At 38.7% G+C, this 25,434-nt stretch overlaps 1 protein-coding gene and 3 long non-coding RNA genes across 9 annotated transcripts in view; 2 read left to right on the top strand and 2 right to left on the bottom strand.

Moving 5' to 3' along the window:
- Positions 1-25,434, top strand: part of LOC127373978 (uncharacterized) — a 423,284-nt gene that overhangs the window by 95,984 nt on the left and 301,866 nt on the right. Inside the window, exons 18-19 of the mRNA XM_051418866.1 lie at positions 21,104-21,189; positions 24,086-24,259. Coding sequence (XP_051274826.1) covers positions 21,104-21,189; positions 24,086-24,259 — 260 coding nt within the window. The remainder of the gene's footprint in view (positions 1-21,103; positions 21,190-24,085; positions 24,260-25,434) is intronic.
- Positions 1-25,434, bottom strand: part of LOC127374042 (uncharacterized) — a 117,441-nt gene that overhangs the window by 62,148 nt on the left and 29,859 nt on the right. The window lies entirely within an intron of this gene.
- On the top strand, positions 9,972-15,046 carry LOC127374092 (uncharacterized). 2 transcript variants are annotated; one of them, XR_007886993.1, is made up of 3 exons: positions 9,972-10,144; positions 11,702-12,322; positions 14,972-15,046. It is a non-coding gene; the product is annotated as an uncharacterized LOC127374092 (long non-coding RNA). The 2 variants fall into 2 exon arrangements; XR_007886994.1 differs by having other exon boundaries at positions 11,702-12,147; positions 14,798-15,040.
- Positions 12,765-16,134, bottom strand: LOC127374098 (uncharacterized). The gene is made up of 2 exons (XR_007886995.1): positions 16,037-16,134; positions 12,765-13,403 (listed from the first exon to the last, which is right to left on the bottom strand). It is a non-coding gene; the product is annotated as an uncharacterized LOC127374098 (long non-coding RNA).

Raw genomic sequence — 25,434 nt, 5'->3', positions numbered from 1 at the left:
TTTGTGTGGGGACAGCGCATCTGACGAGCAGCAGCAGCCCATAAAGCGACGGAGGGTGCTGGGACCAGGAGAACAACAGAGGCTGGCTACAGAGGTAAGTTGTGATGTCATTGTCAGTGTTTCCCCCTAGAACTTTTTTTTCAGGCCTGGTAGTATGTAGCCAAAACCAAAAACCCTGAACAACCAGCACCTTAGTAATCATATACTTGACTTGGACATAGGCATGTGTTCAGTCAGGATCACTTGCATCAAAATAGCTTTATTGCAAATTAAAGCTGATGATGTATCTTTTACAGGTATGTGATACTATCCTGATTCATGCCAAGGAGAGGTTCTCCTTCACCCAGCACCTCATCAGCGCAACACTGTTGCACGGAAAGTTGTTCCCACAACACAGTGTGAAGTTCCCCGATGCAGCGCTTGAAACAACCGTGGAGGCGCACCCGATGTTGAACAAGGCCAAGCTCAAAACCGAACTGTCCCTCATCTATGAGAACAGTGAGTTCAAGGCTTGTAGTGGTGCAGTGCCTCTGTACCAGTTCTTCATGGAGAACAACCTTCAGAGCACTTTCACAGAGACTGTCAGCCTCCTCAAGATCCTCATCACCACACCCATGACAACAGCTGAGTCAGAAAGGTGCTTCTCTACACTGAAGAGGATCAAGACCTTCCTGAGAAACAGCATGACACAGGATCGCCTGAATGCTCTGGCTATGCTCTCCATGGAGAAGAAACTTGTCAGGGACATTCCTGACTTTAATAAAAGGGTCATTGAGAGGTTTGCCACTCAGAAGGACAGACGGGCAAAATTCCTGTACAAATAAGATGACACACACACACACACACACACACACCCACACACACACACACGCAGCACTGACCACATGTTTCTTTGTATATAGTTGACCTTAGCATAAAGAATCATCCAGTTACATATGGTACTCTAGAAAGTCTTAATAGTGTGTTTGCTAATATTACTGTATATGTGTTGTTTTGTATCAATGAATTGTTGCAGCTCTGGAGCACATTAACAATTAGTTACATTTAGTTTGATCATAAAATACTGTATGCTATTCTTCCAGTCAAAGGTTTGAGTTCAGCCACTTGATATCCATTTCTATATTATACATCCTTTATACAGTGTAAGATTTCCTATAAACTTTATAATAATTTCATGTTATTGTCCACTTTCCACAAAAGATGTTAAGTGTAGAAATAGTCAATTGTTTGTTTCTTGTGTTTGTGCAATATGATGTTTATGTTTTTGTGTAAGAATGCCTCAACTAATATTGGCATTAAATAATTACTGACTATTTCACTGAGCACTGGTGTCCTGCAGTTTGTGTTCAATTGTATTGCGATGGTTACGGAAACAAAAATGTATGGCACAGCCCCACCGAGAATATTTTTCACCAGCGGCCACTGGATTTTACCTGGTTAAATAAAGGTTCAATGAAACAATATAATACAAGGATTTCAATATTCATATAATGTATTATGTTGTGTCTATGTTAGGTAACCATATTCTAACATTTGCAATATTCTTGGTGTGTGTGTGTGTGTGTGTGTGTGTGTGTGTGTGTGTGTGTGTTTGTGCCCAACGTTGCTGCTCAGTCTGTGTGACTTTCAGTGAGGCAGATACCCTAATGAGCCGCACGACGGATTGTTTATTTCAAAATCGTCCCGACCATCGGCAATCGCCAGGCCAGGCCACCGGGAAATATCCCGGTGCTCCCGATGGCCAGTCCGCCACTGGCAGGGGTGGACTGGCCATCGGGAGCACCGGGCATCGTCCCGGTGGGCCGTTGACCCAATGTGGTCCGGTCCGCTATGTTTTTGTTTTTTCTCTCTCTCTAAATTCCCTCCAGTTGGCTACAGAGGGCTAGCAGTGTGTTGCCAGCATCGACACATATTATTGGTCTATGTCTGTCATTGTCAATCAATCAATGCTGTCAATCACAACACAAACCAGGGTGGGCGGGACCTCATGGCATGGGCCGGAGTGGCGGGACGGGCTGCTGCTGAGCTGAAGATGGATAACCGTAAGAAACACCCGGGTGGCGCTGAAACTTAACGTTAAAAAGCTGAAGTCTCTGGAGGTGGAAGCTGCTAAATGTTGGACATTGACAGACCTATTTGGTGCCGGGGTCACCACCCCAGCAGGTGCTGCTGCGCCGGGAGACGAGCGAGTGGAGGCAGACATGGTGAGTAACGTTAGCCTGGTTTTTCCATTGAATGTGATGGGACCTCATTAACTGCATACTTGTGACAACATATTAGCCCAGAGTTGAAGGGCTGTGACTGTTGGTAGTTGTGGTTGATTTGGTTTAAATATGCCGAATTGTGATATTATGGGTTATAATTGTTCTAAGCTGGCTAACAGTCTCTTGTTGCCGTAGCAACAGTAACCATTGACATGGACTGATGACTGTAAATAGAGATGCAGAATCAATATTGTAAATACAGATGAGATACTTTGAATTTGAGCACAAAATACAAGTAAACCTAGAGGAAATAATTAGTTTAATTTGCAATTTTTGCCATTGAATTTATTGTAATCTTTCAATTCATTTATTGTTTACTGAGGTGATAACTATTTCGTAGGTATAATTTGTGTGTAACTTTAATTTCTGTGTAAATGTGTTACTTTTACTGGAGTTTTCAAATGGCTGTGTATAGTGCTGTCTTGAGCATTGTAAAAAATGGCTGTGAAATCTACAGTTATTGACTGCAGTAAACACAGTAACATTACTGTGTATGATTTTTACAGTAGAATACTGTAAATTTTACAATAAAACCTTGTCCACGTGACAAAATCACAGTAGTTTAAGGGTTACTGTAAAGAAAATCACAATAGCCAGTATAGTACTGTAAATAGTAAACTACTGTATTTTTCCTTTATTGTGTGTATTAGATTTTAAAAAAGTATATCATAACAAAAACAATGATTCACTTTTATTTTTTTAATTTAATTTTGATCTAATGTTTTTTTTTATCATAAGTTTGACCCTTTATATCTTATATATGTCTTCTTATCTCATCTCATCATATCTCTCTAACAGTTTTTCCAGACATTTGTTGTAATTTCCTTTGGAATATCTCTTATTGATATCACTGAAAACTCCATATTTCCAAAGAATGTCTAATAAGGATCCGTAGACGGGCTCTGACATAGCAACAGTAACTAGGGGGCGGGGCTTATCGAAGGGTCAAACTGACTTATTATGGGACTTTTATTTTGTATCAAAGTTTTTCCCGCTTCACTTTCAGTTTATCCAATGAGGATCAAGAGAGGCCAACGGTCGTGCTTCTAATGGGCCAGTCACGTCATTGCAAAAGCTGTAGAATGAAGAGACATATGGAGAGTAGTAAGCACTGCTGATCCTACTACATGCATTGCGTGTGCCTGATAAATATATATACTGAACTTTATTCCCACTGGCATTGTTTAATTAATGTGACATTATGCCCCATACATGTATTACTTGTAACAGAACTGCGCTTGTGTCAACACTTGGAGTAACAAGTGTTTTTCAGACAGTATTATCACCTCTAATCAGTAAAAGGAAAATAATTCTGAGAAATAAGTTGATGCATGTCCAAGATACTGTATTTTCTTTATTTTGATCTATTTAATAAAGTTTGTTTTGTTTTTCTCTGCAAACAGTTATGATTTGTAACCGGTTACTCGTTAACATGTACATATTGTCCCACCCTTAACTCCTGTACTCATTTTCATAGGTTTTTAGTCGGGATTAATCCGGACTCCACCAAGTGCAGTGCCAAGGAGCAGATGAGCCGGAAGACTGGGAGAGTGGTGAAGCGGAAGACTTCATACATGAACCCCCAATCTCCTTCATCAGGGACTTCACTGAGTTCGATTGGCAAACTGACTAGATGCAGGTGAGGTTCTGACGATAGCTTTTGCATTGAAAGTTCAAGATGGTTTATTCAAAGATGTTCTCTCAGATATTTTATTAAATAATGTGTGTTAAGCTACTGTTGTGTCAGTGATTGAATGCTGATGGAGACTATGGTCCACTGATGAAGGCTCTTGAGTCGACTTCAGCAGGAAAAATCAAACATGCTGTAATTCATGATCAATCAAAAACATGATAAAAACACAGTTAATTCAACATCTCTTTAAGCATTTTAACACATTGCTAAACTCAATTACATATTGAATCAAAGTGTCGGCTACCTTAAACTGAATGCAGCACTGTCATCTTTGGATATTTGATACACTTTCTATCAGGAATAAGTACCTTGACACGACATCACCATCTTAGACCCTCATCACATACGTGGTGCATTACAAAGTGATTGTAATAAATGTAATTGTTTGTTTTCTTCTTTAATTTCAGGGCTCCAACTGGGATCTGGGTCTCCAAGTTCAGGGCAAGCAAGAGGCCATAGACTTTTATTTCAAGTGTGAGGGGAATGAGAAGATTTTACAGTGTCCTGATGCATTGTTCATGCAAATGTTCAGTATTTTAAAGTAAATGTATAATTGTGAAGCTCGGCTGACGTAACGAGCTTTTTTATTTTAATGTTTCAGGCGTACCTGGGTAGTTGCAGTAGTCAGACAAAGTAGAGGTGTCTCTTTCATTGTTGTGTTGGTTCTGAAGTGGTACTTGGTCTGAAAAGTTTGGTAACCTGTGCTTTATCATGTTCCTGTTCACCAAATGTCTTAAATAAATAATTGTGTTAACAATTTTCTTGTTTTCTGTAGTTAATTGAAATATTTTAGAATATGGGTCATTCTATTAATGTTGGATAATAGTAAATCAAAGTGATACAGTATTTAAATTGTACAGTGAGTAACTGAATTTACAATGATCAACTGTTACCCACTGTTAATAGTACAGTATTGCCATTTACAATACCATCTAAAAAAAAAAGTGCTTAACTGTTTTTATTTGTACAGTAAATAAACCAGCACTGTAAAAACAACTGAAATCACAGTATTTAATCGGTATTTACTTTACAGTTAAACTCTCAATACTGTAAAATAAACTGAAATCACAGTATTTAATTGGTATTTATTTTACAGTAACTACACCAATACTGTAAATGGAAGTACAGTATGTCTACTGTAAAACATATTTACAGTAACTTGCTGGTTAATTGTTGCCAGTAAGTTACTGTAAATTTGAAGGTAATGTTGTTACAGTGAGGTATTGTCACAAAGATCTGACTTTCTTGCATTGGATAACACTAGTGTCATAATGAAATCATGACAAAGCCATTAGTGTTGTTACGCTCGTGAACGTTTAGTTCAATATGAACTAATCTTTTATCTTGTACATTATTCTGTGGTTATTAATGGTGTGATCATGTACACTAAATGATCAATTATTCTCCATTACAGGTTGTTCTGATATATTTGAGGAGTCGTTCTCCCTCTGTTCTATATGTGGACTTGTTCTCTCATTTGGGACCACTGTTAGAATTTGGTAAGTTTATCATGTAGTTTTTAATGTTATTCATACTTCATAATTATAATAATTTTAAAAAAGTTTTAAAAGAAACGCACATCCAAAAAGTTTTCAACTCTAGGTGCAGGACAGAGGAAAACATTGTCTTTATTTTTCAGAATTAATAATGTATCCAATAATCTCTCAGGCTGACCACTTGACATGTGAGAGCCTGAGGAGTGTGAAGAAACATACTATATGTGTGATAAAATGACAATTGGTAATTCATAAATGTCTCTTTATATTCTCTGCTACCATCATCTCCTGTCAAACAGGTTTTCCTGACCTGCTAGAAGTTCTTCTATGATGCTTGAGAGAGAGAGAGAGAGAGAGCGCTTCGTCTTGACTTTGTGAGTTTATTATGATTCAATAATTTGATTAATTATTGAAGATTTTCAAACATCTGCATATCTTTTAAGTTCAGTTAACAGTTATGCAGGTAGGCCTTAGGGCTCTTTTGAGACTTCAGTCATCCTTCATGACAGAAAAAGTTGTTCACTAAGTGTCACTACATCACAAAAAGGCTACATGGCTACACATACTTGTCAGTACACAGATACTGAGTACAAGTTCTGTTTGCTGTTTCTTGCAGGTCATGAATTTGGTGAGGAGTGGAGCTGGCTGGCTGCGGACGAGGAAGTAGGGCAATATATACATGTGCACATACACGTATATGAGAATGCATATCTATTCAGACCTGTAATTCATGTCTTAGACTTTTTCACACAGCTATAGATCATTATTTGTTTTTCAATTCTCTATTTATGGTTTCATAATGACTGAGTCACCGTTAAAACAAATGAGTTTCAGCTCTAATGCTGCTACTGTCTGTAATATGTTTCTATTTAGATTATTTGTCAGGATATTTTGTTATTATTGTCCGAGTCTGGTTTTAACTAATGCTGGGCTTACACCAAACGATTTTCACAGTCACAGACTAAAAACTGAAAGGGTAGCATGAGGGTTCTTCCCGTTAGTCTCGTCCCACCCCTAGTCATGACATAACTTCTGTTGTGATTTGACACTATAATGAATAAAGACTGACTGATTGATTGCTATAGCTGTCAATTTTAGTCCTTGAGTTCATAGTTACGTGCTTTATTTGTTAACTGCTATCAAGGAATATGACTCTCCTTTGTAGTATGCATGAGAGGAGATGCTGCGAGATTTGTGGACTTCTATGTAGTGTCTGCTGATAATGTAGTGGGCTGGTCTGGACACAAAATGCCAGGGCTGAATTTTTGTCCCAGTCCACCCCTGGTAGCAACACCTCTGTTCAGGAGAAGACTGCAGCTAGTGTCGCGACCACTTTTTTTTTTTCCCATGTCCCTTTTAGGGCTCCGTAGATGAACTATTACACAAACACACTGAAGAAGGACAAACTGTGAATATTGACTTCATTCAGACTTTTTCTTTTTTTGGACTCTTTTAAATTTTCTTTCTTGTTGTTTATTATTTTGGGCCCATATTTCATAACTCATACTGTGAAGAGTTTTGTTTTCTACTGAGCGTTATTCAGTGTAATTTTCTGAGTTGTTGATAACTTCTGATACAATAAAGGAATTTCAGTCATATCTGAAATATATTATGTTTTGCACTGTTGCCAATAAAGCTATTTGTTACAACTTTTTTCAAACTGTTGTCCTGTTCCATCAATCCTCCTTGAGCGTATCTCTGCTGATCTTTATTTAATGAGATGGTCAGTTAGCACCATCTAGTGGACAGATAGTAGAACTACATCATTTGATGTGTGATTTCTCTGACACTGACTGGGTTTCTGCCACAGGTTAAACTGGTTCTGACGTCACACGGATGGATTTTGAGACTTGAAGTCACTGTAGAAGAATATTCATAAATAAGAATATTTTGTCATTTGTGAAGATCCACTGTGTAACACTGTGAATGATTTATTGTCAGAAATGGAATATAGTATTCCTACGTATGTTTTTATTAGTGTATGAATACCTGAACATTGTGTTTTTGGTTCCTTAGAATTAGCAGTTCTTATCTACAGAGGGAGCGGGACTCCTTCCATGTTTCTACGGTAGCCCAGAAAGGACAAATCTTGATTCCAATGGTCGGCATTTTGCAGCCACTGTTCTTTCTCCCTCGTGTTTGGAATTAGAGAGGGAAGCTAGTGAGGTGCAATCTGCAACAACACTGTTAGATACCACTAAATTCTACACACTGAACCTTTCATAAATACGTAATAATGTAAAACGTGATACAAATGTATGCTCCGCATCACATAGTTCTGAACTGAGCTGATCTTTAGCTCACTGTATGATTAATTAGCACCATCTAATGGACAGATAATGGAACTACATATCTGATCAGTGATTTCTCTGACACTGACTGTAGATAGAGGAAAGGTGCGACTCTATTTCAATGCCAACAGTGTATTCAGAGGTTTAAAGCACTTTTGTTCTTGCAGCCTTCATCAACTATAATGACAAATGGATCTGAAACAATACAAACACATCCCCAACAATCAGACGGTTCAGGGAGAGAAAGAAGGCAATAAAAATGCTTTTGATAGGGTGCAGTCTGATTCTTGTTTAACTGGTTCTGACGTCACTCTGGTGTTTGTTAGACTTGGACCGTGAAGTTTTGAGGGTGTGACAGCGTCCTCAGATCAAATGCACACAGACACCAGGACTGACGAGGAAGAAAGGAGCAGCTTCTTCTCTCCCAGTGTTTCCTCCACACGTGAAGGTGGAAAGTGTCTGTAAGTCGACCTGAAGTGAGTTCAGCAGGTGAGAATCCTACCAGAGAAATGTGTAAATGTTTGATCATCAGGATGACTTTGATCACATTGTGCTGTATCTCTGTTTATCTGGACAGTAGAAATGTTTCCATATGCTGATGAGCTGTTTCAGAATATATCTTTGAAACTTGCTTTCTGTACTTGAATTTCTCTCCGAGTTAAAGGACGATGCTTTTAGAAAGATTTACATGTAATGTTGTTAGTGTTTGTCAAGTAGAATCAGACGCAGTTTAATTGTAACCTGAGTTCACGTCATCAGTGAACAATGTGTCTGAACTGGTCTGACAGCTCGAAGCACCTTGGCTGAGGTTGATTTTTAACTTTTAATACTCTGAAGGGAAGAGCATGGATGAAGAGTTGAGAGCTCACATACAGAAAACTTCCAACACTGACACTGAGCTGGTTTCACTGAAGACCCTTTAGCACAGTCCAGGTCTCAACTGTCCCAGCGTCCTTTCTAGATGGACCAGAGCCAGCCCAGGGTCTAAGGGGACTAAGAGGTTGCTTAGGACCCCTCAGCTATCAGGGCCCTCCAAAGAATATAAAATGTGAACTGTTCTGTCTTGGTGTATATATATATATATACACGTACACGCGTGCATTAACTATACTCGTTCCGTGACTAATAAGCATATAAAGTATTCAACACAATGGCTATAGATACAACATACATAAGCCTGCCAATGTAAACCTCTGAAAATAATATTTCACACAATTCAGTCACAGTCGAGCCCTGAATACAACGGAGCAGCAAACAGCAGCAACAGAAGGCAACAGACACTGTGCACGCTTCGGCCTGCTCAGATCACAAAATCACACAGCCAGTTACCAACACTGGTATAATGATGAATCAGCAGTGTTCCTATTGTTGGAGCATCATAGATGTAACTATGAAGAGCCCAGATTTGTGCTTCAACCACCAAATTAATTAAATTTGTAAAAGCCAACAGAGGGGAAAATCATGCACTTACCATAGAACTTCACAGTCTCGTTTCCCTTGAGGTTGTGACTCAGAACGTGAATGTTTATGCAGCAAAAAATGATCCATTTTGGTGTATTTTACTCTGCTAAATTTCCAAACTCGCTATCAATAACAAGCTGCCATACGTTAAGGACAAAGGTTCACCGGGCGCTGCGCCCATTGGCTAATTAAGATCACATGTTTGCACCTCATGTTTTTTTAGACTAAAATATATATTTTTAATTATTATTTTAATTCACATTTTTAAACAACACGAAAAAGACTATTCAAACATGACATTAAGTTATAAATATAAAAAATCAGAGACATTTCTTGGGGGTACTGGGCGGGTGCTATGGCTATTATAGGGGGAGCTACAGCACCACCTAGCTCCTCCCTGGCGCCGCCACTGAAAGACACAGACCTTGATTTTCTCTTGTGACCCATAAATGTGTAAAGTATATTTTGTGGTCAACATACTTTATGTGTGAATCTGGGGGCTGTGTAAGAGGTTTTGGGGTTATCAGAGCTCCAACAAGATTTCTGTCAGCTCTGAATATTTGTGTCATGTTACTGAGAGCAATGAGAACTAATGTGTCTCTGTGATGTAAAGCTTGCTGTAATGAATGAGCATGTTGCTGTGTCTGTGTGAAGGTGTGGGCTCTGCTATGGATCAGTGTGAGGACAGAGAGGAGGGAGTCCCTCCCTCTAAAAGCACTCTGTGTGGGGAACATGACACAAGGACCAAAGCTCAGAGGTGAGATGAGGATCTCTAACTGTCCATGACTCTTCTCCATGTCACAAAGGCTTTGATTCTCCATTTGAAACAAAGACATTTATCTGAGCTAAAGTACGTAGTTGTCAGTATTCAAACAGGGCTGGACAATCTGATCTCAAATCAGTATCAGGAGAAACATTCAGCTTCATAATGAGAAATGGGTCCGTGTATGTTTTGGTCATTGGATTTTCCTTTCAGAAACGGGTATTAAAAAACAGAAAACAAGTGGTTATTTGATTTTCGTTTTAAAATACAAAAATTAAAATTGAGATACAAGGCGTTTTTTTCTTTTTCATGGTCAAAAAGGGATGAGCGAAATTTTAGAAAATATTCAATTTTCATTTTCTATTTCATATAACAAAAATTAAAATCACTAGAAAACAGAAACGTAAAAAAGGCCTGTTGTTTCATATTGTGAGATCGGATGTTGTCATTTACAGGACGGTGCTGTGTAGAAGAAACAGTAGGCTAGTGGACTGCGGTCAATCCAGCCATGAGTCCGATCTCCGTGGTCAAATCAGCCGCACTTAAATTTAGAGTGTACAAGTATTCTCAGCATTATGGTAAATGCGGAGAAACAGCGTATTTACTTCCGGTTTTCAAAATAAAGATGGTCCCGGAAACAAGGCCACATTTGCATCGTTAGTCAAGTACAGACTATGAGTTGAGACCTGTCAAGAAAGTGTTCACTTAAAGTTACAAACCTTTCTCAATTAATATTCTTCAGTGAATACTGAGAGAGAAAATTCTCCAAATGCTAAATGTCTAAATGGCGTTAGTTACATATATACAGTATTTAAGTGATAATCGCCCACGACGAGGCGGACTTCTATTAGGGTGGCCATTTCCTTCACATCAAAAAGGAGCACACTTTGCATACACGGGGTCAAGCATGGTATGATCCGGTTTTAAATGTCTTTCCACCAGATTACATAAAGGTGCATACACATACCACAAAGCTAATAATAAATATACAAGATACAGCTCATGACAACGTGCCCTTCCAATTCAGATTACATAGGTCTAATAAACATCATACAGAAACTGTTCTTAATGTTTTTATCTGAAATGATAAAGGGTAAAAAAATGCAGCACCTTCTGTTTCAGAGTATGAGTATTTTCAGAATTTCAGTCCAACAACCGACATTCTCTGTCGCTAAGAGTTTGATTGACAGCCTGGTGGTAGCAACTGCTGTGATCGTGTGTTGTGGCGAATCAACACATGGCTCATTTGAATATTAAAATTAGTCATGTGTTGATAGGTCATGACACGAAAATGTAACCAAAGAAATTACTTATTTTGACACACATTTTTAGCCAATAAGTATTAAACTAACGAGGTAATGTGTCAAACTGCGGACCTCAAAAGGAGGAAAACGAGTGTCAGGCTTAAAAGCGGGACGAATGGCCACCCTAAGTTCTATCGAAACAGCTCCGCTAAAGGGTTAACGTTAGGCTAACAGGCTAACAGGTGAACATCACCGACTGACGTCCTGGAGCAGAGCTTTTTTAAATTTTTTTACCTGAAATATGCGACTAAGTTTTTCTGCAGTCATGTCTTTTTCCATGAGACACACTCTTTTATTGTTTCGGAAAACAACGTACTGCTCCATGTCCATGTGTCACGGTTGATTACCCCGCCGCAGTCTAGTAGCCTACTGTTTCTTCTGCACAGCACCGTCCTGTAAATGACAACATCCGGTCTCAGAATATGAAAGGTCCGTGTATGTTTTGGTCATTGGATTTTCCTTTCAGAAACGGGTATTAAAAAACAGAAAACGAGTGGTTATTTGATTTTCGTTTTAAAATACAAAAATTAAAATTGAAATACAAGGCGTTTTTCTTTTTCATGGTCAGAAAGGGATGAGCGAAATTAAAAAAATATTCGATTTTCATTTTCTATTTCATATAACAAAAAATAAAATCACTAGAAAACAGAAACGGAAAAAAGGCCTGTTGTTTCATATTCTGAGACCGGATGTTGTCATTAACAGGACGGTGCTGTGGAGAAGAAACAGTAGACTAGTAGACTGCGGTCAATCCAGCCGTGAGTCCGATCTCCGTGGTCAAATCAGCCGCACTTAAATTTCGAGTGTACAAGTATTCTCAGCATTATGGTAAATGCGGAGAAACAGCGTATTTACTTCCGGTTTTCAAAATAAAGGTATTTAGAACAGTAAGCTATAATTAAAATATGTTACATTAAAGTGTTTCATGCGCCCCTGATGAATAAAAAAACACTTTATATCAAGTATCTTTACTGCACCAGTGTGGAGAAATGCCAAAATAAAAGTCTCATATTTATGCCTCCAGAGATTGCATATTTGACCCTATTTGAGGTACTGTAAAAACATATTGCTCAGTGTTTCCTGGCTACTGATGGTATATTTGACTTTTACACATATGAGACTACAAACATACTTAATATCAAGCATTTGTATTGTACCAATTTGGAGAAATTCAACAATAAAAGTCCATATTTGTACCTCCAAGTGGTATTTTCATATATTTGAGCTACTGTAAAAACACTTTGCTCAATAATTCCTGGCTATGGATGGTATATTTGACTTCTACACATCTAAGACTACAAGTATACTTAATATCAAGCATTTTTACTGTACCAATTTGGAGAAATTGAAGAATAAAAGTCCCATATTTATACTTCCAGATTCCATATTTTCTTATATTTTTGAGCTACTGTAAAAACATATTGCTCAATATTTCCTGGCTATGGGTGAAGCATTTTCATTATACTTCAATAATGCTGCAGTAATCATGACAAAATTTCACACAAATGTTTAATAACATCTTGATAATATAAACACTAAACACAAAATCCTACACTATTCTAATTTGTTTACTTTTCACACAAAATGCAATGCCAGTCCACATTCTTCTTATTTTGCAGCTCTGCTGTGTCCATTTGTAGGTAAAAGGGAAAAATAATTACTTTTAACTTCAAAACACCATTGTACCTACTGTCTCTTCCTCACATATTATTTTTTATATTATTCAGTGTGACAGCTGTTGCAGGTGGTTCCACATACAGTTTACATTTTTATAGTAGCTCAAATATAAGAAAATATGGAATCTGGAAGTATAAATATGGGACTTTTATTCTTCAATTTCTCCACATTGGTACAGTAAAAATGCTTGATATTAAGTATACTTGTAGTCTTAGATGTGTAGAAGTCAAATATATCATCCATAGCCAGGAATTATTGAGCAAAGTGTTTTTACAGTAGCTCAAATATATGAAAATACCACTTGGAGGTACAAATATGGACTTTTATTGTTGAATTTCTCCAAATTGGTACAGTAAAAATGCTTGATATTAAGTATGTTTGTAGTCTCATATGTGTAAAAGTCAAATATACCATCAGTAGCCAGGAAACACTGAGCAATATGTTTTTACAGTACCTCAAATAAATGAAAATATGCAATCTCTGGAGGCATAAATATGAGGCTTTTATTTTGGCATTTCTCCACACTGGTGCAGTAAAGATACTTGATATAAAGTGTTTTTTTTTATTCATCAGGGGCGCATGAAACACTTTAATGTAACATATTTTAATTATAGCTTACGGTTCTAAATACCTTTATTTTGAAAACCGGAAGTAAATACGCTGTTTCTCCGCATTTACCATAATGCTGAGAATACTTGTACACTCTAAATTTAAGTGCGGCTGATTTGACCACGGAGATCGAACTCACGGCTGGATTGACCGCAGTCTACTAGTCTACTGTTTCTTCTCCACAGCACCGTCCTGTTAATGACAACATCCGGTCTCAGAATATGAAACAACAGGCCTTTTTTCCGTTTCTGTTTTCTAGTGATTTTATTTTTTTGTTATATGAAATAGAAAATGAAAATCGAATAATTTTTTTAATTTCGCTCATCCCTTTCTGACCATGAAAAAGAAAAACGCTTTGTATTTCAATTTTAATTTTTGTATTTTAAAACGAAAATCAAATAACCACTCGTTTTCTGTTTTTTAATACCCGTTTCTGAAAGGAAAATCCAATGACCAAAAGATACACGGACCATGAAACAACAGGCCTTTTTTCTGTTTCTGTTTTCTAGTGATTTTATTTTTTTGTTATATGAAATAGAAAATGAAAATCGAATATTTTTTTAAATTTCGCTCATCCCTTTCTGACCATGAAAAAGAAAAACGCCTTGTATTTCAATTTTAATTTTTGTATTTTAAAACGAAAATCAAATAACCACTCATTTTCTGTTTTCTAATACCCATTACTGAAAGGAAAATCCAATGACCAAAACATACACGGACCCTGGGGTCAATCCAGCCGTGAGTCCGATCTCCGTGGTCAAATCAGCCGCACTTAAATTTCGAGTGTACAAGGGTCCGTGTATGTTTTGGTCATTGGATTTTCCCTTCAGAAACGGGTATTAGAAAACAGAAAATGAGTGGTTATTTGATTTTCGTTTTAAAATACAAAAATTAAAATTGAAATATAAGGCTTTTTTTTTTTCATGGTCAGAAAGGGATGAGCGAAATTTAAAAAAATATTCGATTTTCATTTTCTATTTCATATAACAAAAATTAAAATCACTAGAAAACAGAAACAGAAAAAAGGCCTGTTTTTTCATATTCTGAGACCGGATGTTGTCATTAACAGGACGGTGCTGTGGAGAAGAAACAGTTGGCTAGTAGACTGCGGTCAATCCAGCCGTGAGTCCGATCTCCGCAGTCAAATCAGCCGCACTTAAATTTCGAGTGTACAAGTATTCTCAGCATTATGGTAAATGCGGAGAAACGCCGTATGTACTTCCGGTTTTCAAAATAAAGGTATTTAGAGCCGTAAGCTATAATTAAAATATGTTACATTAAAGTGTTTCATGCGCCCCTGATGAATAAAAAACACTTTATACCAAGTATCTTTACTACACCAGTGTGGAGAAATGCCAAAATAAAAGTCTCATATTTATGCCTCCAGAGATTGCATATTTGACCATATTTGAGGTACTGTAAAAACATATTGCTCAGTGTTTCCTGGCTACTGATGGTATATTTGACTTTTATGAGACTACAAGCATACTTAATATCAAGCATTTTTACTGTACCAATTTGGAGAAATTCAACAATAAAAGTCCATATTTGTACCTCCATGTGGTATTTTCATATATTTGAGCTACTGTAAAAACACTTTGCTCAATAATTCCTGGCTATGGATGGTATATATGACTTCTATACATCTAAGACTGCAAGTATACTTAATATCAAGCATTTTTACTGTACCAATATTGAAGAATAAAAGTCCCATATTTATACTTCCAGATTCCATATTTTCTTATATTTAAGCTATTGTAAAAATGTAAACTGTATGTGGAACCACCTGCAACAGCTGTCACACTGAATAATATAAAAAATAATATGTGAGGAAGAGACAGTAGGTACAATGGTGTTTTGAAGTTAAAACTAATTATTTTTCCCTTTTACCTACAAATGGACACAGCAGAGCTGCAAAATAAGAAGAATGTGGACTGGCATTGCATTTTGTGTGAAAAGTAAACAAATTAGAATTGTGTAGGATTTTGTGTTTAGTGTTTATATTATCAAGATGTTATTAAACAGTTGTGTGAAATTTTGTCATGATTACTGCAGCATTATTGAAGTATAATGAAAATGCTTCACCCATAGCCTGGAAATATTGAGCAATATGTTTTTACAGTAGCTCAAAAATATAAGAAAATATGGAATCTGTATAAATATGGGACTTTCATTCTTCAATTTCTCCAAATTGGTACAGTAAAAATGCTTGATATTAAGTATACTTGTAGTCTTAGATGTGTAGAAGTCACATATACCATCCATAGCCAGGAATTATTGAGCAAAGTGTTTTTACAGTAGCTCAAATATATGAAAATATGCCACATGGAGGTACAAATATGGACTTTTATTGTTGAATTTCTCCAAATTGGTGCAGTAAAAATGCTTGATATTAAGTATGTTTGTACTCTCATATGTGTAAAAGTCAAATATACCATCAGTAGCCAGGAAACACTGAGCAATATGTTTTTACAGTACCTCAAATATGGTCAAATATGCAATCTCTGGAGGCATAAATATGAGGCTTTTATTTTGGCATTTCTCCACACTGGTGCAGTATACTTGATATAAAGTGTTTTTTATTCATCAGGGGCGCATGAAACACTTTAATGTAACATATTTATTTTAAATGTAGGTTCGAATTATAGCTTACTGTTCTAAATACCTTTATTTTGAAAACCGGAAGTGAATACGCTGTTTCTCCGCATTTACCATAATGATAAGAATACTTGTACACTCGAAATTTAAGTGCGGCTGATTTGACCACGGAGATCGGACTCACGGCTGGTTTGACCACAGTCTACTAGCCTACTGTTTCTTCTCCACATCACCGTCCTGTAAATGACAACATCCGGTCTCAGAATATGAAAAAAACAGGCCTTTTTTCCGTTTCTGTTTTCTAGTGATTTTATTTTTTGTTATATGAAATAGAAAATGAAAATCGAATATTTTTTTTAATTTCGCTCATCCCTTTTTGAACATGAAAAAGAAAAATGCCTTGTATTTCAATTTTAATTTTTGTATTTTAAAACGAAAATCAAATAACCACTCGTTTTCTGTTTTTAATACCTGTTTCTGAAAGGAAAATCCAATGACCAAAACATACACGGACCGTACAAGTATTCTCAGCATTGAATTTTTAAAATTTCGCTCATCCCTTTTTGACCATGAAAAAGAAAAACGCCTTGTATTTCAATTTTAATTTTTGTATTTTAAAACGAAAATCAAATAACCACTCGTTTTCTGTGTTTTAATACCCGTTTCTGAAAGGACAATCCAATGACCAAAAGATACACGGACCCTTAAATTATATTGAATTCAGACAGTGTGTTGAAGTGTGTGACATCAGTAAATTGTGTTCAGTAACACGTCCATAATGTCAGTAATTGAAGACATTGTTCTTATTGTCCAGCCCTGTATTCAAACATTTCAAATTATACATCATTTCACAAAGTCTTTGATTCAGTGAGAATGTTTCTGAATATGTGAGCTTTAATGAATTTCTTTCTATCAGGATCCATCAGAGACCAGACTGTCCTGAACCTGAACCCAGCTGTGTGTCCATGAAGAGTGATCGCTCTATGGATCTTCCTATATTGTTCAAAGATGGCCGCTACTCTGTTGATCAAAGGTGAGGATTTCAAACTGATGAAAATAAAATTTGTCAGACTCAGTTGTGAAATCTCTGTTTTTAAATGTTTTAAAATGTCTTTTAATGGACGGTGATGGTTTGTGTCTGATCAGCTCAATTTACAACAACCTCAGTTTCACAGTGAACAAATAGTTGCAGCAGTTTATAGAAACTCACTGCTTTGACACCACGTCTGTTCCTCTTTTTATCCTAATTGGACCGATATGGTCACTCCACTCCATCATTTCCCCGCCTATACTGCACACTGCACTGAATACAGCTTTAAAATACACAGTGAAACATGTCTAAATCAAACACTGACTTTATAGGAATCCCAACCAAGAACTCCCTGGGTACAAATACACTGTGTACAGTCGGTGTATTCAGTCACTGGCAGGTTCTGTCTCAGTGTGTTGTGGGTGCAGTGCAGAACTGATCCTGTTTTTCTTTTAGGAGGAAAAAACCTGAACCCAGCTGTGTGTCCATGAAGAGTGACCTATCTATGGATCGTCTTATATACTTCAAAGATGGCCACCACTCTGTTGATCAAAGGTGAGGATTTCAAACTGATGGTAAAATAAAATGATGTGTTTTTATCAGACTCTCAGTTGTGAAATCTCCAGTTTTTAAACCTTTACTGACTCAGATGAAGTTCTCTGAGCACCAACACTCTTTCAGCAGCAGCTGCCTCACACTCACACAGTCAAACACATTCACACTAGGAGCTGCCCAGTACAACCAGTCTGATACAAGCAGACACTGAGCAGCTCCACTGGAGCAGCTGGAGGCTCTAGGTGCCTTGCTCCAGGGAACTTCAGCAGTGTACAGTGAGGGAGGGAAAGCTATATGGAGGGGTTGGTGAGAGCTGTTGGGACTGAACCAAACTGAGCTGTTGATTCTCAGTGGGATCAGCAGGACTAGTAAACCTTTACCGCTACAGGGAGTCATCAGGTTCACTGTTCACATCCAAATATCACTTCATGGACCTTTACCTTGTGTTTGTCTCTGTGTGGACAGACATAATGTGAGCTCATTCTTCATGATTCCTCCACAGAGTGGACCAGGAGAGCTCAGAGGTTCCCAGTGGTCAGTCGGCCCAGCAGCATCAAACACACCTGGACTCCATATTTATGGTCTGTGCATGGACAACAACTAATTTTACATCTACTGTGTTCACAATAATCTTCATGCTGCACTTTTTAGACCAGTGGATTGTCAGTCTGTCCAACATGGATCTGATGTTTGCTTCCATGATTTGACTTTGATTGAGTCATTCATATAATATTCTGTTCCAGCTGCTGGAGGAAAACATTGTCACTTTTGTGAAAAACGAGCTGAAGAAGATCCAGAAGGTTCTGCGTCCAGATTACCCAGAATGCTCAGAGAGTCAGAGGGAGGATGAGGAGGTGTTGGATGGTGAGGATGAAGAGCAGAGGAGGAGCAGCAGAGAGGCATTTCTGAAGATCACAGTGCACTTCCTGAGGAGAATGAAGCAGGAGGAGCTGGCTGACTGTCTACAGAGCAGTAAGAGGATTTTGATAGATTGAACATGATGGAAAAAGGAAATGGAGGCAACATGGGAGAAGTTTACTTTTAAAACTCTGCTGATAATATGATGCACACATTGTATCAGATCTATGAATTCTTCTGGACTGAAAACAGAAACTGTTCACAACTGATGAGCTGAAGAGATTTAACGGGGGAGGAAAATAAATACCATCTTGATGTCTTAAAGTTTACATCCATCAGATTTATTGGAGCTTTTACTTATTAACTACATTTCTTCTTTCTTCATCCAGGAACTGTTGCTGCAGCGTGCCGATGTGAACTTAAATCTAACCTAAAGAGGAAGTTCCAGTGTGTGTTTGAGGGGATTGCTAAAGCAGGAAACCCAACCCTTCTGAACCAGATCTACACAGAGCTCTACATCACAGAGGGAGGGACTGCAGAGGTCAATGAAGAACATGAGGTCAGACAGATTGAAACAGCATCCAGGAAACCAGACAGACCAGAAACAACAATCAGACAAGAAGACTTCTTTAAACCCTCACCTGGAAGAGATGAACCAATCAGAACAGTGATGACAAAGGGAGTGGCTGGCATTGGGAAAACAGTCTTAACACAGAAGTTCACTCTGGACTGGGCTGAAGACAAAGCCAACCAGGACATACAGTTCACATTTCCATTCACTTTCAGAGAGCTGAATGTGCTGAAAGAGAAAAAGTACAGCTTGGTGGAACTTGTTCATCACTTCTTCACTGAAACCAAAGAAGCAGGAATCTGCAGGTTTGAAGAGTTCCAGGTTGTGTTCATCTTTGACGGTCTGGATGAGTGTCGACTTCCTCTGGACTTCCACAACACTGAGATCCTGACTGATGTTACAGAGTCCACCTCAGTGGGTGTGCTGCTGACAAACCTCATCAGGGGGAAACTGCTTCCTTCTGCTCGACTCTGGATAACCTCACGACCTGCAGCAGCCAATCAGATCCCTCCTCAGTGTGTTGACATTGTGACAGAGGTCAGAGGGTTCACTGACCCACAGAAGGAGGACTACTTCAGGAAGAGGTTCAGAGATGAGGAGCAGGCCAGCAGAATCATCTCCCACATCAAAACATCACGAAGCGTCCACATCATGTGCCACATCCCAGTCTTCTGCTGGATCACTGCTACAGTTCTGGAGGATGTGTTGAAGACCAGAGAGGGAGGAGAGCTGCCCAAGACCCTGACTGAGATGTACATCCACTTCTTGGTGGTTCAGTCCAAAGTGAAGACCATCAAGTATGATGGAGGAGCTGAGACAGATCTACACTGGAGTCCAGAGAGCAGGAAGATGATTGAGTCTCTGGGAAAACTGGCTTTTGAGCAGCTGCAGAAAGGCAACCTGATCTTCTATGAATCAGACCTGACAGAGTGTGGCATCGATATCAGAGCAGCCTCAGTGTACTCAGGAGTGTTCACACAGATCTTTAAAGAGGAGAGAGGACTCTACCAGGATAAGGTCTTCTGCTTCGTCCATCTGAGTGTTCAGGAGTTTCTGGCCGCTCTTCATGTCCATCTGACATTCATCAGCTGTGGAGTCAATCTGCTGGCAGAACAACAAACAACATCTCTGTTGTCTAAAGTCTTCAAAGACAAACCTAAACTAAAATATCTCCACCAGAGTGCTGTGAACAAGGCCTTAGAGAGTCAACAAGGACACCTGGACTTGTTTCTCCGCTTCCTCCTGGGTCTTTCACTGCCGACCAATCAGAATCTCCTACGAGGTCTGCTGACACAGACAGGAAGTAGCTCACAGACCAATCAGCAAACAGTCCAGTACCTCAAGAAGAAGATCAGTAAGAATCTCTCTGCAGAGAGAAGCATCAATCTGTTCCACTGTCTGAATGAACTGAATGATCGTTCTCTAGTGGAGGAGATCCAACAGTCCCTGAGTTCAGGAAGTCTCTCCACAGATAAACTGTCTCCTGCTCAGTGGTCAGCTCTGGTCTTCATCTTACTGTCATCAGAAAAAGATCTGGACGTGTTTGACCTGAAGAAATACTCTGCTTCAGAGGAGGCTCTTCTGAGGCTGCTGCCGGTGGTCAAAGCCTCCAACAAAGCTCTGTAAGTACAGAAATAGTTGGATTTCTGTATTATCACTTAAATACTCTGCTATCTTTTCGACTTAGAGAGATTATAAAAACATTATATATCACCAACATTGGGAACTCCTCACTAGCTGGTATCATTTTTACAGAACTAATTTAAAGTGTTTTTGGTTTTGGCTGAGTGATAAAGTGCTGGTCACAAATGTTATTTTTCTTATTGTTGATCATTGTCTCTACAGACTGAGTGACTGTAACCTCTCAGAGAGAAGCTGTGAAGCTCTGTCCTCAGTTCTCAGCTCCCAGTCCTCTAGTCTGCGAGAGCTGGACCTGAGTAACAACAACCTGCAGGATTCAGGACTGAAGCTGCTTTCTGTTGGACTGAAGAGTCCACACTGTAAACTGGAAACTCTCAGGTCAGAATTCGTCAGCCTGTTCAACTGATAACTAGGGATGGAATCGAGAACCGGTTCTTCTTCAGAACCAGAGCCCAGTAAATCGATTCCTTGGAACCGTTAGCGTGCCTGCTTAGCGATTCCGCTTATCAGTTCCGCTCGTTGCAAATGCGTCATGACGTCACACACACGCTGCGTTGTTTTGGTTCAGAACACAGCAAACATGGCGTCGAGGCAGAACCGCTCTAAAGTTTGGTTATTTTTCACGCGAAAAGACGACAATACGGTCACTTGCAACACTTGTAAAGTTTCCATTTCGTCAAAGGGGGAACTACCTCCAATATGCAGAAACATTTGGCCACACAGCATCAATTCATTTGCAGGACTGTCACGTGTTTGATACCCTACTACCTAGCGACACAAGTGTGTTAAGCCGCAGCGGAGCTAACGGGATGCCATCTGTTATCAATGCCGAAGGTAACTTTAAATGACATGATAATTTTTCTGCACAAAAATTATTATACTTATTGGCTAAAAATGTGTGTCAAAATAAGTAATTTCAATGGTTACATTTTCATGTCCTATCAACACATGGCTAGTTTTAATATTCAAATGAGCCATGTGTTGATTCGCCACAGTTGCTACCACCAGGCTGTCAATCAAGCTCTCAGCGACAGAGAACTAACGTTAGCCTTTATCTATCCAGATAAAAACATTAAGAACAGTTTCTGTATGATGTTAATTAAACCAGGGGCGTAGGAATGAGTTTAACATTGGGGGGGACACATATCGGAAACCTGACAGATCTGTTAATGGTTTGAACAGAAGTATGTCATAAATTTACTACACTGCAAAATATTCACAAATATATATTTATTCTACTAAAAAGATAAATTTGTTAAAGTAAAGAAAAACACATTTTGAATGGCAGTAAGGAACTGATAAATATCAAATCAATTCTTTAATTGCAGGCCTAATCATCCAGTTTTGTAGATTAATAAATAACATGGGAAGAATATTGATCAAAATTTGAATTCAAATTTTCTCTTCTTAGGTGTATCTTATGCCTCAACTCTTCCTCTCATGATCAACAAACTAAAATCACCTCACGCTTCATATAGCACCTACCTGCAACTCTGCAGTGCTGGCTCTCCCTGCATCACCCTCACCACTGTTAGTGTCCAGCTGAACTTCATCTGATCTCTAATATGAAAGCAGTGGAGATGAATAAGGTATAGAAAAATACTGATGGGAATGTTAAGAAAAAACGAAACACACCCCACTTTACTCCTTTTTTAGATGGGGGGGATGTATAATTTTTTTTTTTTTTTTTTAACAAGGTTGGTTTGTTGAAAAATTAATTTTTTTTTTTAATTTTTTTAAAAAAACAAAAAAAAGAACCGGGGAGGGTAAAAAAAGTAAGAAAGATTTTAGCCCTTTAGGGGGGCCGGGGTCGTCTCCCCCAAAAAAAAAATTTTTATTTTTTTTATTTTTAAAAATATATATTTTAATTTTTTATTTATTTTTTTTACCAACAAAAAGAAAAAAAAAAAATTTACTTTCCACAAAAAAAAAAAAAAATTATGGCCTCTTTTCTTCGGGATAAGGATTGGCTCTAAGGGCTGGGTCGGTCGGGCTGGGGTGCGAAGCGGGGCTGGGCTCGAGCCGCGGCTGGGGGAGCAGTCGCCCCGTCGCCCTCCTCTCTCCGCCGCTGGAAGTGCGGTGCGCGGCCCATCTCGCGGGGCCCTCGTCCGCGGCGCCTCGTGTGTCGTTGGGCGGGGGTTTTCGCGGGGTGGTGTCCGACGCCGTGTGGAAGGCGGGCCGGTGGAGGGGATCGGGTACGGCGGTCGGCGGCGGCGACTCTGGACGCGCGCCGGGCCCTTCTCGCGGATCTCCCCAGCTACGGCGCCTGTTGGGCCCCGTTCGCGCGGGGTCCTGGCAGGTCGCCTCGGCTGGCGCCTAGCAGCTGACTTAGAACTGGTGCGGACCAGGGGAATCCGGGAATCCGACTGTCTTCTCATCTTAACCGCTGACCTGTCGCCCCCCGGCCGGGCCCCAAAAAAAAAAAATGGGGGAAAAAAAAAAAAAAAAAAAATAAATAAAAAAAATAAAAAAAAATTTTTTTTTTATTAAAAGTAAAATTTTAATATGGGGGAAAAAAACCACCCTCCAAAAAAAAAGAAAAGGCCCCCCCCCCCCCCCTCCCCCCCCCACTAAAAAAAAAAAAAAAAAAAAAAAAAAAAAAAAAAAAAGTAAAAATAAATATAAATTAAAAAAATAATAATAAAAATGTATGCACATTTATGTAATCTGGTGGAAAAACATTAAAATTTAAAACCGGATCATACCAAACAAATATCTGCTTGCGTGTCTCCGTGTATGCAAAGTGTCCTCCTTTTTGATGTGAAAGAAATGGCCACCCTGTTTCAGTCTGTGTTTTTAGTTTTTATGGCACATAATGGCAGTTGGGCTTAAAAAGCCAAACATTAATTTTTTTGTCTGGACCAATTAATGTGAAAATGAACAATTTCCTAATCCTAAAGCACTCTTGATAATCTTTCAAGGCACACACTAGCGTGCCATGGCCTACTGGTTGAGAAACACTGGACTTTACTTTGAGAAGTAGCTCACATACTTTTAGGTTTGTTCTGAGGTTGCTACACATAGTTTGTGTATACTCTGTGCTGTGTCTTCTGATCAGATATTAAAGCGAGTTAATACAAACAAACAAATTTGTACTTATTCCCTCACCCAATGAGAATCGATAATGGAATCGGAATCGTTAAATTCTTATCAATTCCCATCCCTACTGATAACCCCTTTAAACCTGAATTATTATAAAATATGGGTTTTGGCTGAGTGATAAAGTGCTGGTCACAAATGTTATTTTTCTTATTGTTGATCATTGTCTCTACAGACTGAGTGGCTGTAACCTCTCAGAGAGAAGCTGTGAAGCTCTGTCCTCAGTTCTCAGCTCCCAGTCCTCTAGTCTGAGAGAGCTGGACCTGAGTAACAACAACCTGCAGGATTCAGGACTGAAGCTGCTTTCTGTTGGACTGAAGAGTCCACACTGTAAACTGGAAACTCTCAGGTCAGGATTCGTCAACCTGTTTAACTGATAACCAGTTTAAACCTGAATTATGTTGATGGATAGAATTGTAATCTTTCTAATTCATTGTTTTGTTTATTTAGTTTGAGTCTCTTTCCTTGAACATGTTTATTATGTAATGTGTTTTTTTGTTTCAGGCTGTCAGGCTTCCCAACACTCAGTAAGGTTATGCTTTCAAGTTAAAGCTCCAACCCTCACCTTGGACTTAAATGATGGGGTGTTTGGGTTCGATTTATTAAGGTAGGTACCACGAAGGTTTACCTGTTTTGTGTGAAACTTTTTATGGCCTAATAGTTTTGTTCAGTCTTCAAATAGAGCAGGTCTAGACCGAACTCCTTATAACATTATTTACAGAGACCCAACAGTTCCCACCATGAGCAAGACCTTGGAGACAGTGGCAAGGACAAACTTCCTTTTCCGCCCTGACAAACAGACAGACAGACAGACGAGACAGACAGAGAGAGAGAGAGAGAGAGACTAGAAATGACTGATGATGATGAACATGAAGAAGATGATGACAACGACAACAACGATGGACAATAACAATAGTAACTATAATAATGATTATAATAATAATAATAATATCAGTAATTTTGAGGCTCCACCAGGATCAATGAGAACCTGCGAGATGAGAAAGCACAAGAACTCCGGGGAAGAAGTGAAGTTAGTAAGATGCATTAATGGGACATGAATGAGTGCAGAAAGAGAGAGGAAGAGAGGAGTTCAGTGCATCATGGGAAATCCCCCGATAGTCTGGGCCTATAGCAGCATAACTAAGGGATGGTTCAGGACTCACCTGATCCAGCCCTAACTATAAGCTTTATCAAAGAGGAATGTCTTAAGCCTACTCTTAAATGTGGAGAGGGTGTCTGCCTCCAGAACCACAACTGGAAGCTGGTTCCACAGGAGAGGAGCTTGGTAACTGAAGGCTCTGGCTCCTGTTCTACTTTTAGAGACTATAGGAACCACAAGTAGCCCAGCATTCAGAGAACGTAGTGTTCTAGAGGGGTAATAGGGTACTATGAGCTCTTTAAGATATGAAGGGGCCTGACCATGAAGAGCTTTGTAGGTGAGGAGGAGGATTTTAAATTCTATTCTAAATTACTACTGATGTGAGCTCAGTTGTGTTTAATGCAGGGAAATGTATATTTGCTATG

Source organism: Dicentrarchus labrax, unplaced genomic scaffold, assembly GCF_905237075.1.
Source record: "Dicentrarchus labrax unplaced genomic scaffold, dlabrax2021, whole genome shotgun sequence".
Taxonomy (NCBI): Eukaryota; Metazoa; Chordata; class Actinopteri; family Moronidae; genus Dicentrarchus; species Dicentrarchus labrax.
The sequence above is the reverse complement of the archived record's forward strand: the minus strand, read 5'-3'. Positions and strand labels throughout refer to the sequence as shown.